This window comes from Pseudophryne corroboree, chromosome 7 (genome assembly GCF_028390025.1).
Source record: "Pseudophryne corroboree isolate aPseCor3 chromosome 7, aPseCor3.hap2, whole genome shotgun sequence".
Lineage (NCBI taxonomy): Eukaryota > Metazoa > Chordata > Amphibia > Anura > Myobatrachidae > Pseudophryne > Pseudophryne corroboree.
The window spans coordinates 76,760,085-76,773,824 of record NC_086450.1 but is presented as its reverse complement, the minus strand read 5'-3'; the positions used below and the strand labels follow the sequence as shown (position 1 = coordinate 76,773,824).

At 47.1% G+C, this 13,740-nt stretch overlaps 1 protein-coding gene and 1 pseudogene across 2 annotated transcripts in view; both read right to left on the bottom strand.

Moving 5' to 3' along the window:
- The window catches only part of CERKL (ceramide kinase like), a 269,313-nt gene that overhangs the window by 133,455 nt on the left and 122,118 nt on the right, over positions 1-13,740 (bottom strand). For both annotated transcript variants that reach the window (XM_063933331.1, XM_063933330.1), the window contains exon 2: positions 9,196-9,435. In XM_063933331.1, coding sequence (XP_063789401.1) covers positions 9,196-9,435 — 240 coding nt within the window. The remainder of the gene's footprint in view (positions 1-9,195; positions 9,436-13,740) is intronic.
- LOC134946680 (U2 spliceosomal RNA) lies at positions 13,132-13,236 on the bottom strand (annotated as a pseudogene).

Below are 13,740 nucleotides of genomic sequence, written 5' to 3'. Positions count from 1 at the left end.
ACAGGGATCCACCTGTGAGCGAGCCCACTGATCGCTGAAACTTTTGAGACGGCCCCCCACCGTACCTGGCTACACCTGTGGAGCCCCCGCGTCATGCTGTGGACTCAGAGGAAGCGAGAGAAGAATTATGATTCTGGGAACAGGCTGACTGGTGCAGCTTTTTCCCTCTTCCCTTGTCTTTGTACAGAAAGGAAGCGCCTTTGACCCGCTTGCTTTTCTGAAGCCGAAAGGACTGTACCTGATAATACAGTGCTTTCTTAGTCTGTGAGGAAAACTGAGGAAAAAATATTTCTTCCCAGCTGTTGCTGCGGATACGAGGTCCCAGAGACCATCCCCAAATAATTCCTCACCCTTATAAGGCAGAATCTCTATGCGCCTTTTAAGGTCAGCATCACCTGTCCAGGGACAGGTCTCTAATACCCTCCTGACAGAATGGACATTACATTCCTTTTGGATGCCAGCCGGCAAAATATCCCTCTGTGCATCCCTCATATATAAGACGACGTCTTTAATATGTTCTCATGTTAGCAAACTAGTATGTTTGACAGGGTCACCGACCACGCTGCAGCAGCACGCTCTGCAGGTTTCAGTCTAGTACCTGAGTGTGTAAATACAGACTTCAGGATAGCCTCCTGCTTTTTATCAACAGGTACCTTCAAAGTGGCCGTTCCTAAAACGGCAGTGCCACCTATTTTGACAACCGTGTGAGCGCCTTATCCACCCTAGGGGATATCTCCCAGCGTAACTTATCCTCTGGCGGGAAAAGGTACGCCATCAGTAACTTTTTAGAAATTACCAGTTTCTTATCAGGGGGAACCCACGCTTTTCACACACTTCATTCATTCATCTGATGGGGGAACAAAACACTGCCTGCTTTTTCTCCCCAAACATAAAAACCCCATTTTTAGAGGTTAATGTCAGAAATGTGTAACACATTATTTTTATTGCCGGGATCAAGTCACGGATGTTCCTAGTGGATTGTGTATATGTCTCAACCTTGTGTCTGCCATCTGAATGAGCGGGCGTTTTTGAGCCCCTGATGGCCTTTGAGACGCCTGGGCAGACACGGGCTGAGAAGCCGGCTGTCCCACAGCTGTTACGTCATCCACCCTTTTATGTAAGGAGTTGACACTGTCGGTTAATACCTTTTACCTAACCATCCACTCTGGTGTCGGCCCCACAGGGGGCGACATCACATTTATCGGCATCTGCTCCGTCACTATATAAGCCTCCTCCTCAAACATGTCGACACAGCTGTACCGACACACCGCACACACACAGGGAATGCTCTGACTGAGGACAGGACCCACAAAGCCCTTTGGGGAGACAGAGAGAGAGTATGCCAGCACACACCAGAGCGCTATATAATGAGGGGATTAACACTATAACTGAGTGAATTTTCCCCCATAGCTGCTTGTATATACAATATTGCGCCTAAATTTAGTGCCCCCCCTCTCTTTTTTACCCTTTGAGCCTGAAAACTACAGGGGAGAGCCAGGGAGCTTCCTTCCAGCGGATCTGTGAAGGAGAAATGGCGCCAGTGTGCTGCAGGAGATAGCTCCGCCCCTTTTCCGCGGCCTATTCTCCCGCTTTTTTCCATATTCTGGCAGGGGTATTTTCCACATATATAGCCTCTGGGACTATATATTGTGGAGTTTTTGCCAGCCAAGGTGTTTTTATTGCTTCTCAGGGCGCCCCCCCCCAGCGCCCTGCACCCTCAGTGACCGGAGTATGAAGTGTGTGTGAGGAGCAATGGCGCACAGCTGCAGTGCTGTGCGCTACCTTGGTGAAGACTGATGTCTTCTGCCGCCGTTCTTCCGGACCTCTTCTTGCTTCTGGCTCTGTAAATCTAAATCTATACTTTCTTTCTAAGGGCTCAGGAGAGCCCCTAGTGTGCATCCAACCTCGGCCGGGCACAAGATCTAACTGAGGCTTGGAGGAGGGTCATAGTGGGAGGAGCCAGTGCACACCAGGTAGTCATAAATCTTTCTAGAGTGCCCAGCCTCCTTCGGAGCCCGCTATCCCCATGGTCCTTACGGAGTTCCCAGCATCCACTAGGACGTCAGAGAAATATATATATATATATATATATATATATATATATATATATATATATATATACACACACACACACACTGCTCAAAAAAATAAAGGGAACACTAAAATAACACATCCTAGATCTGAATAAATGAAATATTCTTATTAAATACTTTGTTCTTTACATAGTTGAATGTGCTGACAACAAAATCACACAAAAATGATCAATGGAAATCAAATTTATTAACCCATGGAGGTCTGGATTTGGAGTCACACTCAAAATTAAAGTGGAAAAACACACTACAGGCTGATCCAACTTTGATGTAATGTCCTTAAAACAAGTCAAAATGAGGCTCAGTAGTGTGTGTGGCCTCCTCGTGCCTGTATGACCTCCCTACAACGTCTGTGCATGCTCCTGATGAGGTGGTGGATGGTCTCCTGAGGGATCTCCTCCCAGACCTAGACTAAAGCATCCGCCAACTCCTGGACAGTCTGTGGTGCAACGTGGCGTTGGTGGATGGAGCGAGACATGATGTCCCAGATGTGCTTAATTGGATTCAGGTCTGGGGAATGGGCGGGCCAGTCCATAGCATCAGTGCCTTCGTCTTGCAGGAACTGCTGACACACTCCAGCCACATGAGGTCTAGCATTGTCTTGCATTAGGAGGAACCCAGGGCCAACCGCACCAGCATATGGTCTCACAAGGGGTCTGAGGATCACATCTCGGTACCTAATGGCAGTCAGGCTACCTCTGGCGAGCACATGGAGGGCTGTGCGGCCCCCCAAAGAAATGCCACCCCACACCATTACTGACCCACTGCCAAACCGGTCATGCTGGAGGATGTTGCAGACAGCAGAACGTTCTCCTTGGCGTCTCCAGACTCTGTCACGTCTGTCACATGTGCTCAGTGAGAACCTGCTTTCATCTGTGCTTTCATTTTCATCTGCTCTTGCACAGGGGGCCAGTGGTGAATTTGCCAATCTCGGTGTTCTCTGGCAAATGCCAAACGTCCTGCACGGTGTTGGGCTGTAAGCACAACCCCCACCTGTGGACGTCGGGCCCTCATACCACCCTCATGGAGTCTGTTTCTGATCGTTTGAGTAGACACATGCACATGTATGGCTTGCTGGAGGTCATTTTGCAGGGCTCTGGCAGTGCTCCTCCTGTTCCTCCTTGCACAAAGGAGGAGGTAGCGGTCCTGCTGCTGGGTTGTTGCCCTCCTACGGCCTCCTCCACATCTCCTGATGTACTGGCCTGTCTCCTGGTAGCGCCTCCATGCTCTGGACACTACGCTGACAGACACAGCAAATCTTCTTGCCACAGCTCGCATTGATGTGCCATCCTGGATGAGCTGCACTACCTGAGCCACTTGTGTGGGTTGTAGACTCCGTCTCATGCTACCACTAGAGTGAAAGCACCGCCAGCTTTCAAAAGTGACCAAAACATCAGCCAGAAAGCATAGGAGCTGAGAAGTGGTCTGTGGTCACCACCTGCAGAACAACTCCTTTATTGGGGGTGTCTTGCTGATTGCCTATAATTTCCACCTGTTGTCTATTCCATTTGCACAACAGCATGTGAAATTGATTGACAATCAGTGTTGCTTCCTAAGTGGACAGTTTGATTTCACAGAAGTGTGAATGACTTGGAGTTACATTGTGTTGTTTAAGTGTTCCCTTTATTTTTTTGAGCAGTGTATATATATATATATATATATATATATATATATATATATATACATACATACACACACCTTTTTTTTTTGTCTTTTTTTGGTTACATTAAATTTATACATGATGTACCGGCTGTTATGGATTTTATATAATGTATTACTAGTAAATGAAGGGACCTGGCACCTTCCGTGTCCACTCAGATCCACCTTCTGCTCCTGTTATACCACCCACCCTCCCACCACCACCATGTGTGCGGAGCTCACAGTATGAGCTGGGGCATGTTCTGTGTGCACTTGTCCCAGCTACGATTGGTTCATCACACAAATAAAACGTTATGACCTAATTAATATCAGGCTCCAATTTTATAATAATAGTTTTTAGATGGCAAACCACATTCGCACTCTTCTTACTCAAACACCCAGTTCAGATGCTTACTGAAAAAGAGACAATTAGCAGGCAGAGGTTCTACATCATTAAGAGTAAGCAGACAGGAGTGTGTCAGCTCATAGGGCTTGTGAATAGCTACAAGGAGCGTTGAGTGAGGTGTTGGGCTTCTTATGAAATGAAAACTTTCTGCAGCTACAGTAATTGCCTTTTTATCATCAGTGGGACTGCAGGCATGGTAAGGACATAAATACCATACTTTTGGAATGTGCTAATATTTCTGTTATTGGCTTTGATCTCACAGATTGCAGGACAAATTTAGCTCTGTTTTATACACATCTGGTGTTTCAGGTACATTGATAAGATCAGGAAACATAAAAGAAAAAAAATCTTTCTATTACAGAAATGAAATGGATGCAAAGTAATAAGAATAAATACAAAGTCTTAAATCCCATTATTTAATAAGCACTTAGTTGTACCACCGCGTTGGGTAGAGAATACCAACCGCAGCATCCCGCTGCTCATAATCCTGACAGGGGGGAGGTAAGTATACTTACCGTCCCTAAATGTCCCCGCAGTCTGAACCTAACCTCCCCCACCTCGCAGCCTAATCCTAACCTCCCCCCGGTGGTACCTGAACCTAACCCCCCCTTCCCACAGGCTAAACCTAGACCCCCCCCCCCTTCCCCGCAGCATGACCCTAACCCAACCCTAACCCTCAGGGTGGGGTGCCTAACCCTAAACCCCCCTCCCCGGAGCCAAACCCTAGCCTCCCAGGGCCGCAGCCTAGCCCCTACCCCCCCCCCCCCCCCCCCCCCGCAGCCTAAACCTATCCCCCCACCCCCCCCACCCGCCGCAGCTTACCTCTTACGGGTCCCGGTCGTCAGTCGTCTGGGGTACCGGCGCCGGGCACCTATTTCAAAGAGGTTAAGGTAAAGACACTGACTAGGCCACACAAGGGGCCTGCTTCAGATGTGGACAGAGGTGCAATTGCTGCTTACATGGTAGCAGCAGAGATGCATTTGCATGGTAGTACTGCGGGGGGGGGGGGGGGCTGTATAAGTAGACATCTCCTGCATATATTAGTGCTCCGCGTAGCAGGGGATCACCTGCAGCACTATTGGCCGGATGCGAGACCCATGAGCCGCCATAGTTACTACAAAGAGGCAAAGAAATCTGTCTTCCGACGGAGATCCTGGCTTCGGGACTCAGTCAAAACGGTGGTGTCATGCTTCCGTTTTGAGAAACGTAGGCCATTGCCGAACCCTCCCTGGCCCTAAACGTCAGCAGTCTGTCAATCACTGACAGTGTGTAGCCGCAGTGTGTCCAATGATGCAGGACTGGTACTGCACTTGCGCAGCATGGGCTCAGCGCATGTACCGAACATCGACGCTTTGCGCTATGTGCCGCATCTCCAACCACATCTGAAGCAGGCATGAGGTCATCTGTTTTCCCCAGGGAGACCCGCCCTTACAATGTGCTTCGGATCATTGTCCTCTAGATCAGAGGTTCTCAAACTCGGTCCTCGGGGGCACACACAGTGCATGTTTTGCAGGTCTCCTCAAAGAATCGCAAGTGAAATAATTAGCTCCACCTGTGGACCTTTTAAAATATGTCAGTGAGTAATTAATACACCTGTGCACCTGCTGGGTTACCTGCAAAACATGCACTGTGTGTGCCCCCGAGGACCGAGTTTGAGAACCTCTGCTCTAGATAGACAAGCTTCCTCCTTAGTATGATAGCACTGGACATGTCTGTAATGTGCACAATTTACCTTCTCATCACCCCAGGAAAGAGTACTTGTTCCTGCTGCTTACAAACATCGTCATAACATTGTCAGGACCCAGAGCTTATTTCATCGGCTCTTACCTGCACACTGGTGTGTGGCTCTGCAGTGAACCTGTGGGCTGCACCAAGCCCATACCTGCGGAGGGCGCTACTGCCTGTAGTGTACCCTAACGTCCCTGGCGTGTACTCTACGATCCTTCCTGCCAACTCCCGGCATTGGGCACTGCCATGCTGCCTTGGGTCAGCTGATAGTGATTCCACCAACCACAAGCCCCGCTCTGGTCAGCTGACTCGCTTCTCCAATCTCCGCTCAGCAAAAGGGATAAAAGGACTGAACTGACGCTGAGTAGGTGCCCTGAACGTCGCTATACTTTGCAGCGATCCTTGGCTCCAGGTTCCCGTGCAAGATACCTGTTCTCTGCTACAGTACTCTGATCCTGATTTGTGGTACTGCAGCTACACTACAGGTGTCAATACGCTAGTGATTACAGCAGGTTACTTATGTCCTACTATTCACATGCATGGCCCTGCAAAACACCTTATCCTGAGTGTATTATACATGTGCTGGAGAACTACAGGTTTCTGACCACTTCTGTGTATACCATCAGTTCCCAGCTGCACTGCATCCGTTATCTGACCATTACAGACTTTGGCCTGCATCTGGTTTTCAGTGTTTCCTGAGCATAGCACCATTTCTCCTGAGACAGTTCCCTGCGTATTCTCCTTCAGGTTCTGCCGGATATATTCCAAGCTCACCGGTTCCAGCCCAGTTCACCGGATACAGGGCGTCATTCTGACCTGAATGCTCGCTGCAGTTCTTCGCAGCGCAGCGTTCAGGTCAGAACTGCGCATGCGCCAGCGCCACAGTGCTGTCGTTGCCTAGCAATCGCCTCTGCCTGATTGACAGGCAGTGGTGGTCGCTGGGCGGGAGGTGGCGGCATGGCGGCGTTTGACCGCCGTTTTGTGGGCGCGGACCGGCCAACGTAGGTGTGGCCGGACTGTGCGGAGGGCGATCCGCAGCGGCTGCGTGACATCACACGCAGATGCTGTGAGCCGGGCAGCGACGAGTAGCTCCCGGCCAACCGCAGGAGCTTCGCTGGCTGGGAGTTACTCTACAAGTACAAAAGCATCGCCGCTGTGAGATGCTTTTGTACTTGTGCAGGGGCGGGGCGGCCTGACATGCGGGGCGGACTAGCCCTGTGCTGGGCGTCCCCCCGCATGTCAGGGAAGATGATCGTAGCTGTGCTAAGGCCGGAATGACCCCCACAGTCCAGTTCAAGTGTTTCTAAGTTCTGTCTGATATATTCCAAGTTCACCGGTTCCACCGGATCCAATCCAACTCAAGTGTTTCTAAGTTCTGTCTGATATATTCCAAGTTCACCGGTTCCACCGGATCCAATCCAACTCAAGTGTTTCTAAGTTCTGTCTGATATATTTCAAGTTCACCGGATTCAGTCTGGTTCACCAGATCCAGTTCGGCTCAAGTGCTTCCAAGTTCTGCCTCAAATATTTCAAGCTCGTGTGATCTAGTCTGGTTCCAGTGTTCCCTAGCTCACCCTCAAAGACACAAACTAAGACTGACAAACAAGGCATTTAAGCAAAATATATGGGTTTTATTGCCGCGTCTTATTCCTTGCAACTATACGATGAAGGCCTTTTATGTGAAATGACCTGGAGTGTATGTCTGCTGCGTTGCGGCAGCTCTTCTGTTTAGTTCCCTTCTTGTCCAACTACTATATTTGGGGGAGTGGTATGATGTAGGCATAGGGACTGATTGAGTTGAATGTGGTCAGATCTAGTGATTATTTGCAAAATATGGCTCTATGGGCCCGAGTCAGATGTAGTTGGAGAGTGCATCACTGCTGCTTCCTTGGAGTCAGCAGCAACGCAGATATGTAAATGCAGCAGGAGGCGTCTGGTATAAGTACCGAACAACAGTACTCTGCGACATGTGCCCTAACAGCATCGGAACCTGCATCAGGCCCTATGTCCCGTCGCTGGCATATGGGAATCTGAGTCATGCGCATCTCAGTCACTTCTCACCAACAGCTGAATGGGTGTTACTAAGTGGCAAATGGGAGACTGCACAACAGCAATGCATTCGGTGGGTGTGTAGCCAGAGCTGCGACACAAGTCATGCATGTGGATTGTGCATGCCATTTCCAGTTGCACCTTCTACACAGGGCAGCACTGGTGCACAACTGACTGTAAAATTGCAAGCACATCGCAGGTATGCAGTTGGACATGGTTAATTGTTGAACTATTGTTTCTGGTCTTATTTTTTTAAATTTGATGGTTTTAGAAAATATATATTTTAATGTGTATTATTGCTGACAAAAAACATTTGAAATTCTCAATCTGCATCAGCAAACGGTTAGGGCCCGAATACTTTTTCAAGGCAATGTGTATATTATAGCTAATCAGGCGTTTCTCTTTTTGTGCAATCAAAATGAGGTATTTTAGGTGACTTTGGGGGACTTCCGCTGCATGTTGCATACATGGCAGTATCAGCTAGTGACCGAAGAAAAAGATCATTACAGTTTAGTGATGTAGTGTTCCCTGGGTTACATCTGTTGCAGTTTTTTTTCCTCTTCTAAACCTTATAGGGCCTAATTCAGACCTGATCGCAGCAGGAAAATTGTTCTCTAATAGGCAAAACCATGTGCACTGCAGGGGGGGCAGATGTAACATGTGCAGAGAGAGTTAGATTTGGGTGGGTTACTTTGTTTCTGTGCAGGATAAATACTGGCTGCTCTATTTTTACACTGCAGTTAAGATTTCAGTTTAAACACACCGCACCCAAATCTAACTCTTTCTGCACATCTTATATCTGCCCCCCTGCAGTGCACATGGTTTTGCCCATTAGAGAACAATTTTGCTGCTGCGATCAGGCCTGAAATAGGCCCATAGTCTATACAGTATCCATCTACACTATGCAGGAGTCAGCACCCCAACCCCATTCTTACTGTAATATAATTGTCTACCGTAACTAATTGCACATTCATTGCATTTATTTTACTGTTCTTTAATTAGGGCTACATTTATAGGTTGTTTTAAAGCTGCCGCACGACCTAAGAAAATACTTTCCCGTGTTGTCAATCCCCTTAGCCAGGGACCCAGAGACTGATCTATGCAACTGCTTTCCTGGGATTTCTTCATGTTTCTGATAACTACAGCCAAAAACTGATGTGAGAATGGGAGAACAAATCAGAAGCCACCATCAAGGGAAAGGAGCTTGTGATTGGTCATTATTAATGACAACTTTGCAATGATTAATGTCAACTTTGCTACTATTAATTTATGAAATGAACTTACCGTTCAAAATTTCCTTTAATTGCCGATACCATATATGACAGTAGTCTTCGCTTAGATTGTGAAGATCGATGGAGTCGTCCTTTAGCTTATGTCCCTTCCTGACGCACAAAAATATGGTGATGCCCAGCAAAGTGCCCCCTTTTTCCTTCCCCGCTGCTCGACGACGTTTCAGTTTCACTGAGAATATGTCTCTCACATCAACAGATTCTTCTTTGATCTGCAGGTCCGCTTTAGATTTGCCTATGTAGAGAGAGCACATGAGCACTGGGTTACACAACAGACTAGTTACCACATGGCTTCAGGTATGTATGGTCTTCTAAAAACAAGCAAATAAGATTATTATTAAAATAAGTAACTGGGGTTGTTCTCTATATGTCGTCCTTTAAAATATTCACTGGTGCCTAGCGCATTTTGTCATTAGACCATTTCCCAAGTCATCGACTCTATGGCAAAGTCTTTCTGCAGAGCAACACAACAGTGTCCAAGTTCCCCTTGAGCTATAAACAGTAACTTCAATTCCAAATGTATCCATTAAGACGAAAATGGCACAATCTCACAGGACAAGAAGCAATAATGACTATGGGCCTTATTGCAGTGGCGCAGAGAAAGGGGCGGGTACAAATCACCCGGCTTCTGGAGAGGCCCAGCAGGGCGCGGGCCCACTTCCCCACCTCCCAGTACACCTGCAGTGTAGCCAGTGGCCATCTTCCTGATGATATCTTGGGGAAGATGGCGCCGCACATAGAAAGCAAAGACTGTGTCAGAGTTTTTGCTCTCTAGTGGCCAGCGTCATCTTCCAAAATATCACTGGGAAGATGGCGCTGGCCAGGGAGTAAGGACCAGCTTCCTGTTCTAGTAAGGTAGGAAGCAGGTGAATGCCTCCCCGGGAATCATCACGCCCCCCTTTACCTGGGGTCCAGTGTTGCTCTCTACGCACCTACTTATACAAATTTATACGCACATGCATTCGCAGCTCAGAATTTGTACACAGCGGCTATGCGAAAACATGGTAAAGTCGCATCCGCTGGCAATTGTAAACTAACACCTATAATTGGTGACTTTGATCGGCTGTTTGTGTACAAAGATGCAACCATCAGACTCACATCAACTGAACATCGATTATTGGAGTAACCCTAAGGTCGAGCAGCGTGACCATTGTAACTCTGTGAACAAATGCTCTATGCAATCGACTTGGCAAGAGTATCGTGGGACATGCGCAGTGCGACAGACACGTATACATCTCTGAAACAGGCCCTATGATCACACGATCATTGTAATTTTAGGGTTTCTATAGTATTATTGTTGAGGGAAGGATTTCATCTCTTTTGCTCGTAATTTAATACAGCCTACAGCAAAAGTATCCACACCCTTCACTCTGGTTACATATGGCGACCTTTTGCCACACCCATACCGCAGTTAATACGGGTATGGCAACTTTACTGTATCGTAATACTCTTGACATTAGTTGAGTTACCATGGTAAAGCCAACACTAGACTTCACAGTCACTGCACTGGTAGACAAGGCCAGTTGCAAACACATCTCCAATATACAGCAATTAGGCCTAAAAAGTTACAAATCTCACATGCTGTTACTCTACAGGGCAGAGGGAGCATAGGGATTTGGGAGTGTTTTAATTTTATACCACACACACACACACACACACACACACACACACACACACACACACACACACACACACAGCAAAAAGTCAAAGGTTCCCTTTATAGGAAAAGGAGATGTGACACCACTTAGCAGTTTAGTATGTATGAGGGACAACCCTCCATAGCCCAGTCAAAGGGTTAGGAACCTTACTACAAAAGGTGATAAGGTTCCAACCTTCTTCAGCGCTTACCCTCTATACAAATACATATTAAAGGCAGCATATGCTCACATTTGTTAAGCGTTATTAAAAGAAATATTACATTATTGAGCTTTTCAAATAAGCTTGGTAATTGAGGCATAATAAAATCAATAGTAAATATACCTTAATATTTAATGACTGTGACCTGTCTTATCTAGAAAATGAAGTGTATGGCTATATCAGCTCTAAGAAAAAACCTATAGCACTCAACCACTTATAGTATTGAATATATTAGATTTTATTGCCTCTATCCATCAAGAGCAACACATTCTTCTGACATTAACTAAAACCAGAGAATACATGTGCAATCTAGCTTACCTATGCCAAAGACCATCTCCATAGAGCTAACCCCATTCTGTATATACTGCTCACACGGAACTGACCCTCACCCGCTTTTCTGTTCATTAATGAGGAACCTGCCCTGACAGTGCGAACTTCCAGAGATACAGCAAAAGGGTCTTCCTCATGATGCTACGGATGTCCTGCAATAACAGGACAACCTCACTTATATTTATATAAGTGGATTGTTGGTATATATAAATTCCTATACTTGAATTACATCTAGTAATCAATAAAAACTTTTTCATTAAAACCTATTGCCTCCTTTGCTTGAATTATTAACCTCATCGGGCTCGATTTAATTCTGCGCGGATTGAATAGCGCCGAGAATTAGTTCCCAGTGCTATTCAATTCAGCACAGGGTCAATTCAGCTGTTGCGGACTACACAAGGTGTTTTGCTGCGAGAACCGGCATTCTCCATCCAAAGTGCCCAGCACGATGGTGTTTCCGCCATGCTAAGGGCAGAAATCAGCATCGTTCCAGCACTTTTATAGGATTTTGGCAAGCACCCCCGGAGGGGATCTGGAATCTTCTAGACCAGGAGTTTCCAAAGTAATAAAGATTTTTCCCACTGCTGGCCGCAATTCCACATGTGTTCAAATGGTCACTGCTAAATTAAATTTGTGGTCTTATGAGGAATAACCACAATATTGGTCCCCATTGTCCACCAGGGTCTTTAAAATCAACTTCTCCCCCAAGCTCACAGTCTGCCTGTAGATCACTACAGGCAGACGGTGAGCTTGGTGGAAAAGTTGATGGGTCATAGACACCATTTTTTTTTTATTTTTTTTATTGAAGCCCGAGGTGCGGTGCTTCATCACCCAGTGTCTGTGACCAAACGTGCTGGGGGCGAAGGTTCTTGGACCCTCTCCCGGAGGAGAAGGGCCCCGTTACTCCTCTAACCCTCAGAGCCAAAAGGCCCTGAGGGAAAAAAGGGACTGTTGGTTCCCCTTTGCCAAAGCGCAGGGGAACCCTCGGATGTCCCCAGGGTTAGCCGAAGCGTCCCCCTGGGGACCGATAACTGCGTCTGGTCCTCCCCCCGTGGAGAGGACCTCAGCAACTTTAGAGGAGAGGGCGGCCCATAAGGGTCTCACCTTAACCCCAAACGAAAAACGTGAACGTGACACACTACACACTACGAAAAACAAATATAAGTGCTAAAGTTTGTGCAAGTGCAGGTGCAAGTGCAAAAACTTAATGTGGGCATAAATAAATAAATAAGCCCCAGCCAGAAGGCCGGGGGGGTGTAAAAAATTATCCTTGCCCTAGCCAAAAGGCCAGGGCAAAGGATGTGGTGCAACAGAAGTTGGGGGAAGTGACTGTGCAAGTGCTCTTAAAGTGCAAAGGTTTAAGGGCCAGTGCAAGTTAAGGCACCCTTAGGGTTTTCACCCTAAGGGCACATGTCACCTCAGGCTTCTAAGCAGCCCCCCGGCCTCTCAGCCAGACCAAGCTTCATACCTGCTCTATGCCAAGGTCAACCCCCAGTACGAGAGCAGATACTAGGCCAGGCTGTTCCCGATCCAACGTAAGGTACTGTTAGATCTTATGAAGTAGGGGTACGCCCAGCTTTTCTCCGCTCTCGACCAGGGGCCTGCCACACCCCGGCACGGTACTCCACAGGATGTTTCTCCATTCCACATCTAGGAACCTCTCACGCTCCTAGTGTAAGAACAGGTACTCCACCCCATGTTTCTCTACCGTAGATACTTCACCAGGCCGTTCCCTAAGCAACAAAGGGGCTTGCTACTCCCCCATGAAGTAGGGATAACCGGCCTGGTTTTTCTCCACTGATAAGAACAGATACTACACTTGATCTTAGCCAAAAGGCCGAGAAGCGATCATAGACACCATATTAAAGGTGGAGGTATTAATAATATTTTTTTTATGTATTGATCATTTTACAGTTAATTAAAAATTGCAAAAATTTAAACTTGAGTCTAATTAATGTGAGGCCATTTGGACACTTTTTGTTGGGTATAACTGGTGAGTGGATAGATCTATTGGAACAATTGACTATTAAATATATATATATATATATATATATATATATATATATATATATGTCTCCTATATAATAGCCCAGATCTGTGATCTTGTGATTCATTTGCTAACGCTGGGCGGAGTCACAGCAGTAGGCGGAGTTAGTCAAATGAGTCACAGATCTGGCCAAATCTATAGAACACTAGGAGCAGCTGCAGAAGCAGATAGTATGGACATGGCACAGGCAGGGGTGCATACCTCCCAGCTTTCACACACACACACACACACACACACACACACACACACACACACACACACACACACACGGCGAAAAGGGGGCGTGGCTTCACGGGAGGGCCCCGT